Source organism: Phaenicophaeus curvirostris, chromosome 15 (assembly GCF_032191515.1).
Source record: "Phaenicophaeus curvirostris isolate KB17595 chromosome 15, BPBGC_Pcur_1.0, whole genome shotgun sequence".
Classification (NCBI taxonomy): Eukaryota; Metazoa; Chordata; class Aves; order Cuculiformes; family Cuculidae; genus Phaenicophaeus; species Phaenicophaeus curvirostris.
In genome coordinates, this window is record NC_091406.1 from 19,119,238 (window position 1) to 19,131,030 (window position 11,793).

At 56.1% G+C, this 11,793-nt stretch overlaps 2 protein-coding genes across 2 annotated transcripts; both read right to left on the reverse strand.

The window, feature by feature from the left end:
- Nucleotides 1-310: 310 nt before the first annotated feature.
- On the reverse strand, nucleotides 311-4,454 carry LOC138727271 (protocadherin beta-15-like). Its single transcript, XM_069869565.1, has 3 exons — nucleotides 2,109-4,454; nucleotides 1,794-1,920; nucleotides 311-438 (listed from the first exon to the last, which is right to left on the reverse strand). The coding sequence occupies exons 1-3, from the start codon at nucleotides 4,452-4,454 to the stop codon at nucleotides 311-313; spliced, it is 2,601 nt and encodes an 866-aa protein (XP_069725666.1).
- Nucleotides 4,455-6,692: 2,238 nt separating this feature from the next.
- LOC138727272 (protocadherin beta-15-like) lies at nucleotides 6,693-11,586 on the reverse strand. Its single transcript, XM_069869567.1, has 4 exons — nucleotides 11,466-11,586; nucleotides 7,167-9,899; nucleotides 6,829-6,960; nucleotides 6,693-6,727 (listed from the first exon to the last, which is right to left on the reverse strand). Exons 1-4 carry the CDS (start codon nucleotides 11,584-11,586, stop codon nucleotides 6,693-6,695), a joined length of 3,021 nt encoding a protein of 1,006 aa, XP_069725668.1.
- Nucleotides 11,587-11,793: the final 207 nt, after the last annotated feature.

An 11,793-nucleotide genomic window follows, 5' to 3' on the forward strand; every position in this document is an offset into this window, starting at 1 on the left:
CAAAGCCCAGGGATCTAAGGACACTCAGCGTTGGGACATTAAAGTCAGCATTCAAGTTTCTACTGCAAGATGTTCTTCCTGAAACTCTGTAAACATGAATGGGCCAAAAGAGATCATCCCACATTATCAGAAAGTGACTCAGTAGAAAGATCAAAATGATTATGAGCCCTTTGACGGGGAGTCTAGGAATAGGCAAAGCCTGTTGTGGGGTGAATAAAAACAGATCATTTTCATTCAAGGGAGGGGTCAAGAGTGTACTTGGAGAATCTGATGATGGGAAATGGAGGTGGAAGTGGAGAGCCAGAGGCCGCTAGCGCGACTGTGCACTGCGAGCCAGGACCCGTGCCGAGACTGGAGAAAAGTCCCAGGCCCAGGCACTCATCTCTGGCCCTGACGATCCATTTCTACTGCGGCTGCTCCTGCAGACCTCGCAGCGACCTGCGGCAAATGTACACGCAATGCTCAGGAGATGCCCACAGCTGCCTCCAAGAGCAGCCTGTCCCTTACGGGATAAAAAATGGAGGAGAAAACAACACACTGCATGCACTTCCCGAGTATTCTGAGTCACATCGCATTCATTAAAACAAACCTCTAGTGTAATTACGGCGACAGTCTTTCTTATGAGGAAAACCAAATCAGGACACATTTTCACTCCCACCAAGAAGACTCTCAATTCAACAACAGCAATGACGAGACCAAACTCAGCCAAGGGACAACAGGAGAAACAGTTTTCCCGCCTTTGCAAAAAAAGGTTCACAGAGCTTTCCCAGAAGAAACACCTCGACAAGGACTGTGTTCTCTTTATTTCACTGTTACACACAAGGCTGTCCCGGTTTACAAAGGTACAGTCCATAACTGTAGCACAACACACTGGGAGGACTTTTCCATGCCAGCCAAACAATCAGTTAATACAGATGGTGTGACAGTCCTTCTTCAGAGGAAGAGACAAGATAGTGGTCAAATACAGTCCATAAAGCAGAAGGAGAAAGGGCAAAAAGGAGAAAGCAAATGCTCTAACGCAAGCTCAGAATATCAGGCCGAGGCAGCTTTCCACTCTCATGAAGAAGCATCTCACTTAAGGAATAACAATGACAAGACTAGAAGCTAAATTCAATGGCTCTTACAAGTAACCTCTTGAGTTTCAATGCACTCCACCCAATGACAATGAGCAAGTTTTCACAACTCTCTACACTTACAGTCTACGAGCAGGCAACGGCAATATGTTAAAAGCAGGGCAGAAGTCCATCTGTGCCCAATAGGGAATTACTCGGGGACCTCTGGGGGAAAAACATAAATTGTGTCATCTCTGGAAGGCTCTCAGACTTTGGAGGAAGATTGCAGAGTTGATGCCTCACACTTATCGATGCTTCAGAGCCATTTGGACAATGCCCTTCATAATATGCTTTAACGTTTGGACAGTCCTGAAGTGCTCGGGCACTTGGACTAAAGTGATCCTAGTAGATACCTTCACATTAACATATTCAAAGGTATTCTATTCTAGTCACAGTATACCTGGATGGGCAGACACAGTAATCAAAAGGCAAATCATACAGAGCCCACACATCTCAGGGATAGAGACATCCAGAACCCAGAGAAGATACATCCCCAGACATGCATCACATTGTCTCACAGCACTCTCAACTTCCTCGGTTTCCAGACCTGAATGAGGGCTACCCGCATTTCAGCATGGATGTGATTAGGCTGCCCAAACATCACCTTGCACAGAATAAGAGACCCACAGCATTGCCCAACAGCAAGGGAGACAAGACATAGGCCAGGAGCACTGGAATTACCATCTCTTCTCAAAGGGGTAATGTGGTTAGGAATAGCTGTAACAGAGCTGAATCGTTGTAACCTGTCTGAGGGAGCCTTTAGTTCATTTCGCTTGGTTTTTGGAGGGGAAGACAACCTTTCTTCGGACTAAGAATGTGACAGAAATAATTTCTGCTAATTGCAAATGCAGGTGAATTCTGGAGGAAAGGCCTGAAGACTCTAATTCTTCTCACTCCATCCTAGTTAAAAGAAAGACTATTGAACTCTTCCCCAGAGAGCATCCCTGTGTTCTCTGGTAGCACATCCTCAGCAGTGAGAGGGCCTTGGGGAAAAACCTGTTCATCATCAGTGTCCCCGCCCAGGGCACAGTGCTGTGGTGGCAGGCTGGGCAGGATGGGCTTCAGGAACTTGAACTCGCTGTTGCCTGAACCTGTTGTGAGGCTGATCTCATAGCAATAGGGATGGGGCAGGGTCCCTGCAGAGGCTGCATCAGCCAGGCTGCTCGGAAAGTTGCTGGCAGCATAAAGCACATGTCCATCCTTCAGCTCCTTTCTCTTGCACACTTGGCAAGTGATGAAGGCTGCCATGGATGCGAGGAAGAGCAGTGAGACAAAGACCAGGGAAATGATTAAATATGTTGTCAAGGAGTCACTGTCATCCACTATGTCTGGGCTGCCGTGTGGTAGACACACATCTGAGAAGTCATTGAGCAGAAGTGCATTCAATGCTGCTGTGGCCGACAGTGGTGGTCGCCCATTGTCCCGCACCAAGATGATGAGCTTCTGCTTCACAGTGTCTCTCTCCGTCACTGGCCTCCTCAGATGTACCTCCCCACTTTGGGCACCCACCACAAACAGACCGGGGTCACTGGCCTTCAGCAGGTGGTACGAGAGCCATGAGTTCTGCCCAGAGTCAGCATCAACAGCCACCACTTTGGTGACCAGGTACCCCGCCTCAGCTGACATGGGCACCAGCTCGCTGGATGCTGGGCTACTGTCCTGGGCTGGATGCAGCACCACTGGTGCATTGTCATTCTCATCCACCACAACAAGGCGGACAGTGACGTTGGCACTGAGGGGAGGAGATCCTGCATCACAGGCAATCACCAAGACGTCAATCTGCTTCAGCTGCTCATAGTCCAGAGGTCGCATCACAAACACGTGCCCGTTCTCAGAGTTCACAGAAATGCAGGAACAGGGAGGCTGCTCTGTGAGGTGAGCAGGTGCCAGGGAATAGGTCACCTTGGCATTGGGCCCTATGTCAGCATCTGAGGCATACACGGTTCCAACCAGCATCGTCGGAATATTGTTCTCATGGACATACATAGTGTATGATGACTGGTTAAAAACAGGTTCATTGTCATTCACATCAGAGACGTCTACCGTGAAGGTCTGGGTGGTAGTGAGAGGAGGTGACCCTGCATCTGCTGCTGTGACAGTTACAATGTACCGTGCCATTTCTTCCCGGTCCAGTGTGGTCACAGTCACCAGCTCATAGTAATTCTTATACGCTGGCCGCAGGGAGAATGTCAGCTGGTCATCGAGGGCACAGATGACCTTCCTGTTGGCTCCAGCATCACGGTCCCTGACAGTGAAGAAGGCAACCACTGTCCCAGGTAATGTGTTCTCGGGGAGGGGGCTGCTGAAGGAACTCACCACCAGCTCTGGTGCATTGTCATTCACATCGAGCACTTCTACCAATACCTTGGAGACTGCTGAAAGGCCCCCACCATCCGTGGCTTGCACACTGAGCTCGTATGACTCTGCTGCCTCAAAATCAAGTGGCTTGGTGAGTTTAATTTCACCGCTCTTGGCATCAATCTCAAATGCTAATTCACTCTGGTCCACATCTTGCCTGAACTGGTAGGAGATCTCCCCATTAGAACCTGCATCCAGATCAGTTGCCACTACACTCAGAACTACAGAGCCAACTGGAGTATTTTCCAAAACCTGTCCCACATACAGCTCCTGTGTGAAGTTGGGAGCATTGTCATTTGCATCTAAAACAACAATGTCGATTTGAGTAGACCCACTCCTCGGTGGAGAGCCCCCGTCCACAGCAATGAGACTGAAACTCATCTCTGCCTGCTCCTCCCTGTCTAGAGGCTTTTCCAAAATGAGTTCCACATACTTCTTGTCCTTAATCCGACTCCCAAAGGAGACACTAAAGTACTCGTTCTCGGGAGAGATGCTGTAACTCTGGACACTGTTGCTACCAATATCCAGGTCCCGAGCCCCCACCAGAGGAAAACGCGAGCCGGGGTTGCTGGTCTCAGGGATCCTAAGCGTGATCTGCTCGTCCGGGAAGCGGGGCGAGTGGTCGTTGACGTCCCGCACGGCCACCTCGATGCGGAAGAACTGCAGCGGGTCGGCCAGCAGCAGCTCCAAGGGCAGCGTGCAGGCGGGCGCCTGGGCGCACAGCTCCTCCCGGTCGAGCCTCTCGGCCACGACGAGGCGGCCGGTGGCGCGGTCCAAGCGCAAGCGCTGCCGGCCGTCCTCCGAGGCCAGGCGGGCGCGGCGAGCCGAGAGCTGCGCCGGGGCCAGCCCCGCGTCCTCGGCCACGTCGGCTACGAGCGAGCCGCTCGGCGCCTCCTCGGCTACGGAGTAGCGCAGGGGCTGGGAGCGAGCGTGCGGCAGCGAGAGGAGAGCAGAGAGACAAAGCACTTGCCTTGCGATCGCCATGGCGGGGCGGCGGGCGGGCTCCGGCGGGCGGCTCGGGCGCGCGGTCCTCGGCGGCGAGCGGCGCCCGGCAGCGGCGAGGGCGGCGGCGAGGGCGGCGGCGAGGGCGGGCGGGCTCCCTGGGGCCGAGTGCGGCTGGCGGCCCGGCAGCGGCTGGCCCGGGGCCCCGCTCGCCGCCGCTCGCCGCCGCCCGGCTGCGCTGCGCTGGGCAGGGCCGGGCCGGGCTCGGGCGCCTCCCCGCCCGCAGCCGCTCGGCGCCGCCTTGGCCGGGAGCTCCCCCCTGCGGGCCGCGGCGGGACTGCGCCTCCCGCCACCGCCACCGCGCTTCCCTCTCGCCGAGACACACGCTCCGCGCTCCGCTCGCCGCACCCGGCGGCCTTGCAAGGGCTCCAGAGGGCTTTGTGCTCAGCGACCGGGCTGAGCTCCTGCCCCGGGGGGAGGAGGCGGCGCCGCAGGGCTGGGAGATAAAAGGCAGCGAAGCGCACAGGGAGGTCACTAATTAGAGCCCCGGATACACAAACGCTAAAGGTCCGGAGCTAACGGAGACAGCAGCGAAGCCCAGGGATCTAAGGACACTCAGCGATGGGACATTAAAGGCACCATTCAAGTGTAAATCTCAAGAGGTTCAATCGGAAACTTTGTAAACGAGAAGGGGAGTGGGAAGAGTTTATCCTGGTTTATCAGAAAGTGCCTCGCAGAAAAGGGCAAACGGATTACGACGACTTTGACGGGGTTTCTAGGACCATGCAAAGCTTATTATGGGATGATTAGAGGCAAGATTAGATTCGGTAAAAGGGAAAGGTCAAGAGTTCACCTGGAGGAAGAACCAGGGATCTAAGGACACTCAGCGATGGGACATTAAAGGCACCATTCAAGTTTCAAGTGCAATACGTTCTTCCTGAAACTCTGTAAACGCGAATGAGCCCAAAGAGATCATCCCACATTATCAGAAAGTGACTCAGTAGAAAGATCAAGGTGATTACAAGCCCTTTGACGGGGAGTCTAGGAATAGGCAAAGCCTGTTGTGGGGTGAATAAAACCAGATCATTTTCATTCAAGGGAGGGTTCAAGAGTGTACTTGGAGAATCTGCTGATGGGAAATGGAGGTGGAAGAGGAGAGCCAGAGGCCGCTAGCGCGACGCTTCCACCCTTCTCTGCCTTCAGAGGATGTCCAAGTCGCTCTGATTTCCCCTGCATAAAGTCTACTCCACAATGCACGCATTGAGTCTCGAAATTCTGCTCTTCGGCGCCCTTCCCTCTCGCGGAGTCTCGCGCTGCTCCTCTCATTGCACCGAGAGCTGACCTCAGATCACGCTCTTTCCCCTGCATAAACCCCCCTCCAAATGCATCGACAGATTCCTGAAATCCTGCTTGGAGACTGACTAGTGATCGCACAGACACCACACACACACGAGGGAGTTGCAAGGTGGGTTTTATTGGGTTAATTGACTTCAGGCATTTGATTGCTTAAATGTGCGAGCGACGGGAAATATCACATACACTTTATAGCTCATTACGAATTAATGAAAGAAGAAAACAGAAAGCTGCTCTACGCTCTCTCTTCTACAGCTCGTCAAGCAGAGTGTAAAAGCCTGTTTCACTGTAAAACCACAAACAGCACTTTCAATTCTCTACTACTTTATACTCAACAAGCCAGAAATGCTACCTTGCACTTCACCTTATAAAAGAAAACGAATACATTGCTCAAAGACCACGCTTTACAGTTTGAGGAACCAGCGAATGTGCAGAGAGTGCCAGTGTCAGTCGTTTCTAATTTAATCGGTTTTAACGGAGTGCAGAGACTGGAGACACGATTCCAGAACGCTCTCAGAAGAAACACAAACACAGAAAACGTGATGTAGGAAAAAGCTATCTTGAAGATATGCTTCCAGATTTCAGTATTACCCTTAACATTGAGAAGTAATAATGCTCTCATAGACATGCACGGAGTCCCGGGGTAATCAACATGCAACACAGTCCTCGTCCTCCGTCCATGTCACAATTACACAATACTTATATGAAGAAAACAATGCTGAAGAGGAGAATGGGTTTGCTCTCTCACAGAGAAACCTTGTTCTTCCCTGGTCCTGTTTTTCGGTGTTTTCCTTGTGAGGACGCTGGCCAGGGACGACAGACACGCTCGCCTTTCCTCTCGTTTACTGAGTGGGGAGCCAAGGGTTTGGATCAGAATTGCCATGGAGCTCCTTCCCCCTGTTTGCAGTGCAAGCTGCTTCCGCACGTCTACGAGCCGTGTCTGCGGAGGTGGGAGCTCTGTCCTGCAAGAACGGAGAGCGCAGGTTGTCATTCGGACTTTGAAGGGAGGCAAGAGCGAGGGGCTGAAAGGACCCGTCGGACACTGCTGCATGGAGGATGTTACTCTCCTCTATCAAGAGACAGGAGGTGGAACCAGGAGGTGGGGACGTTAGTCCCCTCTCTTCCTTAACCTCGATGGCTTTGAGAACCTGGTCGAGGTGCAGCTGCCCTCCTCCTTTGCGCTGATACACTTGATCTAAGGGCAACCCTCAGAGCTGGATGCCCAAGACCCCGATAAGTCAGTACTTGGGGAGCAGCTGACCCTTAACGCCCCCACCAGCGGCTCTCAGACCCTCTCCGCCCTCTCCTCCCGACCCTGGGGCTCCTCCAACCCCAGAGCCACAACACCGAGACTCCCCACGTGAGCGACACCCCGAGCCCCCCGCGCTGCTCCCTCCCCGCCTCGCCCCGGCCCGGGCAGGTCCCTCACCTCTGCAGCCCGGTCGCCGTCGTCGCCGAGGTTGGCCGCCTCCGTGGAGCAGAGCGAGCTCCGCTGCTCGGCCGGGCCGGGGGGCAGCCCGGCGGGGAAGCAGGGCAGGAGGGGCCCGAGGAAGCGCAAGTCGCCGTCGAGGCTGCCGGCGGCGAAGCAGACGTCGTAGACAGAGCTGCGGGGCAGGGAGCCCGCGCTGCTCGGCGGGGCGGACTGCGGGAAGGCGGGCAAGCTCTCGGCCGCGCTGCGCCGGGCCCGCCGCACCTTGGCCGCCACGGCGGCCCCCGCCGTGGCCAGGAAGAGGGCGGACACGCAGGCCAGGCAGACGGTGAGGGAGAGGGTGAGCGGCCCCTCGGGCTCGGCGGCCGGCGCCTCCTCGGCGCCCCGCAGATGGGCGTCGGAGAAGCCGCCGACCAGGGCGATGCCGAGGGTGGCGGTGGCGGAGCGCGGCGGCCGCCCGCGGTCTCGCACCAGCACGACGAGCCTGTGCCGGGGCGCGTCCCGCTCCGCCACGGCCCGCGCCGTGCGCACCTCGCCGCTGTGCGGCCCCACGCGGAACAGCCCCGGCTCCGTCGCCTTCCACAGCTCGTACGACAGCCACGCGTTCTGCCCCGCGTCCGCGTCCACCGCCACCACCTTGGCCACCAGGCACCCGGCCTCGGCCGAGCGCGGCACCAGCTCGCCCGCCGCCGCGCCGCTGCTCTCGGCGGGCGGGTGCAGCACCACGGGCGCGTTGTCGTTCTCGTCGCGCACCACCACGCGCAGCACCGCCTGGGCGCTCAGCGGCGGCGAGCCGCCGTCGGCAGCGCGCACCGCCACCTCCAAGGCGCGCACCTGCTCGTAGTCCAGCGGCCGCAGCAGGAAAACGGCGCCGCTCTCGGCGTTCACAGACACCGCGGGCTGCTCCGCGCCCTCCTGCCGCACCAGCGCGTATCTCACGCGCCCGTTCGCTCCCGCGTCGGCGTCCGTGGCGCTCACGCTGCCGATGCGGACCATGGGGCCCTCGTTCTCCGACACCGACGCCGTGTAAACCGCCTGCGTGAACTCGGGCGCGTTGTCGTTCACGTCCGACACCTGCACCCGCAGGCTCGCCCGGGAGCTCAGCCGCCTCCTGCCCCGGTCCGCGGCTCTCACCGTCACGTTATACTCTGCCGCCCGCTCCCTGTCCAGCGCCGCCGTCGTCCTCAGCTCGTAGTACTCATCCCCGCCGCCCGTCAGCATGAAGGGCGAGTCCCCGTCGATGGAGCACTCCGTCCTGCCGTTGTCGCCGGAGTCGCGGTCCCGCACGCTCAACAGGGCCACCACGGTGCGGGGCGGCGCGTCCTCGGGAACGGAGACCGACTGGGAGGTGAGCGTTATCTCCGGGGCGTTGTCGTTCACGTCCAGCACCTCCACCTGCACTTTGCAGTGCGCAGACAGACCCCCGCCGTCGGTGGCTCTCACCACCAAGTCGTGGCGTTCCGCTTCCTCGAAGTCGACGTTGCCCGCCACCCGGATCTCCCCGGTGTCAGGGTTCAGCTGGAAGAGATCCTGGGACCTCTCTGACGTTTGGGTGAAGCTGTATCGCACTTTCCCGTTGGACCCTTCGTCGGGATCCGCGGCCGCGACTCTGACCACCAGGTACCCCGGGGGGCTGTTCTCGGCCAATTGCACCTCGTAGACTTCCCGGCCGAACACAGGGGTGTTGTCATTGGCATCGAGCACCAAGATCCGCACCTGAGCAGTTCCCGACCTGGGTGGAGAGCCGCCGTCTGTGGCCGTCAGGAGTAAATTAATTTGCGGCTGCTCTTCCCGATCCAGCTGCCGTTCTAAGACCAGTTCCAAGTATTTAACATCATCTTTTCCTGTTCCGAAATCGAGGGAGAAATGCGAATTTGTCCCGAGACTGTAGTTTTGCAATCCGTTGCTGCCCACGTCCTTGTCTTGGGCACTCTCCAGGGAAAAACGCAACCCAGGTGATGTCGTTTCGGGAATCTCTAAAACCACCTCCTTATCCGGGAAGACGGGGGAGTTGTCGTTCACGTCAAGAACCTCCAACTCCCCTCGGATCAGCTCCAAGGGATTTTCAAAGACTATCTTAAAGAAGACGGTGCAGGTGTCTCTCCTCGGACACATCTCCTCTCGGTCCAGAGACTCCTTTGCCGTCAGCGCTCCCGTGTTTCGATTGAGGTGGAAAAGCCGCTCGTTCCCCTCGGACACAACGCGCGCCTTGCGAGCCGCCAGCTGGCTCGGAGAAAGCCCCAGGTCCTCTGCAATATTGCCCACAAACGACTCCCTCTCCATCTCCTCCGCCAGGGAATAGCGGAGGGGTTCGGCCCCGCTCTGACACACGCAAACGCACACAAGCAACAAGATCACTCGCCTCTGCCGCTCTCCGCTCCGTCTCCCACTCGCTCGCACTCGCCACAAAAGCCATTCCCCGTCCTCCGTCGTTCCCAGCATCGTCCAGCCGCGTCCGAGGCGGATTTGGTCAGCAATCCCGGGCTGAGGGGCCTGAAAGCCCCCGAGCTCCCCGACTCCGTGTGCCGCCGCCCTTCCCGAGCGGCTCCCGCGGCTCTTTCTCTCCGCCGGTGCCTGCAAAGCCGGGGCGGGCACAGGAACCCGCCGGTTCGCGGCCAACACCCCCACCCAGCGTCGCACGGGGGAATATTTCCTCTGCTGCTCAGCCGCGGCAGAGCCGCCAGCCCGGCCTTTGCTGCTGGAGGCTGCGCTCCCCGTGCCCACCGGAGCCAAAAGGCGCAGTGGGAACGCTCTCTCTTTGCTAGGAAGCAGCTCCCTCCCCGCAGACAGAGCGCGGCTCTGGGCAGCACTGCCCGGCTCCTAAACGCCAGCTCCTCATTCGCAGCTCGGGGTTTTCCTCTGGGTGGGCAGTTCAAGATCTGCTACTTCCACAGGACACTTTGAGGGCTTGTTCCTCCTCTTCTCCGCTTGTTCATCAGCACGGGACCCTTAGCGAGTCGGGCGGGTTCGAGCCGCACCGCTATGGAATAGGAGACCTGGTGCCAGAGGGGAAAGGTTCCCTAAGGAAATGCTTCCCCATCACCCTCCCTCACCACCAGCCCAGAATGACACTGCTGCTCTAGGACACAACATCCTCATTCTGTTTTCTTCAGATTGTGGATCACACCTCGCCCAAAGGACACAAAACTCCTTCTATAGGAGAACAAGCTCGAACTCCATCACCTGGGTAACGATTCATGAACACAGAGACTTAGCATAAAATGCAAGGAATCAAAGAGGAGAGGTCACAAATTAAACGCCCAGATACTCAAACGGTAACGATCAGGAGAACACTGAGTGATGGTCCATTAAAGGCACCATTCAAGACAATCTCAAGAGGTACAACCAGCAATTTGTAAATGAGAAGGGGAAGGAGAAGAGATTATACTTGATCATCACAAAGGATCTCACAGAAAAATGCAGACGGATTACGACCTGTTTTAGGGGGATTCCAGGAATGTGTGAAGTTCACTATGTGATCATTAGAGGCAGGATCAAACTCGGTAAAAGGGAGACTTCAAGATTGCACCTGGGAGGCACTAACATGGGGAAACCGAGGGGATATGGGAGAGTGAGGGGTCCATTAGGTCTCACCACCCTTTTGCCGATCAGGATGACCAAACTGGCTCCTGAGTATCCGCCCCCCCCGCATATCACATATAGCAGAGTTACACCATAACCACAGAACAAAGACTGGGACGTCATCCTTAAAGCAGAAGTACTAAGATTTGTGAATAGAAAACAACATATGTTGTATTTTGATGGAATAGAAATGTAGAAACTGTACGATTCGTGTGTTGGAAGTGGCATGAGCAATGATTCTGCAGTTCTTTGGGTCCATACATGAGAGAGTCTGCAGAAGCTCCAGTCGCAGGAACTTTGTGGAAACATCTGTAAAGACTTAATCACTGAACTCCGGACAGGTCATAGAGCCTCTCACAAACCTCTAGAGGATATTAATATTGGTCTAGACTTAAGCTCATACTCTTGACATAGAATAGTAGCATTATAGGTAATAAGCTAACTGTTTAAGTGCAGTCCTGAGTCCTACTCTGTCTGCATTGGGATGTGACAACCATGAAAGTGGTTTCACAGTTCTCTACACTCACAGTCTATGCTGCCGTGTCATAACTCAAGCAAGCAGAGAAGACCAGCTGAGCCCAACAGGGAACTCCTGATAGACTTCAAAGGGAAAAAAGTATCGTGTCATCTCTGGAAGCTAGTCAGCTCCATCAACTTCCACAGCTCATACAACGGACAAGTGTTCCGACCTGCATCCACCCTCACCACCTTGGCCACCAGCGAGCCGGGCTCCCACGATGGTGATGCTAGATCCATGCCTGACACCGCCAAGCCTGTGCCCACCGATGGCAGGTACAGCACCTGTGGCATGTTGTAATTTTCGTACACAATCTCCAGCTGCACCCATATATTGGACTCCCACTCCGTCTCCAGCTCCAATCCTCACCACGCTGCATCAACTCTCAGATGATCTCTCCAGCTGTAACAGGAGACTATCCCACAGCTCTCATTCAGGGTAGTCTCTCACACAAGTCCTACCCACCCACACATCCTACTCTGACGAGCACTTCGGGAAGC

Bases quoted from the DNA above. Each gene is read 5' to 3' on its own strand.
- LOC138727271 (XM_069869565.1), bottom strand. From the start codon at position 4,454: ATGGCGATCGCAAGGCAAGTGCTTTGTCTCTCTGCTCTCCTCTCGCTG. The intron at 1,921-2,108 runs GTTTTTCCCCAA...TCACATTCTTAG, and splicing joins GGGACACTGATGATGAACAG to TCCGAAGAAAGGTTGTCTTC. The intron at 439-1,793 runs GTAATTCCAGTG...CATTTGCCGCAG, and splicing joins TACCCCTTTGAGAAGAGATG to GTCGCTGCGAGGTCTGCAGG.
- LOC138727272 (XM_069869567.1), bottom strand. From the start codon at position 11,586: ATGCCACAGGTGCTGTACCTGCCATCGGTGGGCACAGGCTTGGCGGTG. The intron at 9,900-11,465 runs GTCGGAACACTT...CGGGGAGCGCAG, and splicing joins GGTGGTGAGGGTGGATGCAG to CCTCCAGCAGCAAAGGCCGG. The intron at 6,728-6,828 runs GTAACATCCTCC...CCGTTCTTGCAG, and splicing joins CTGTCTCTTGATAGAGGAGA to GACAGAGCTCCCACCTCCGC.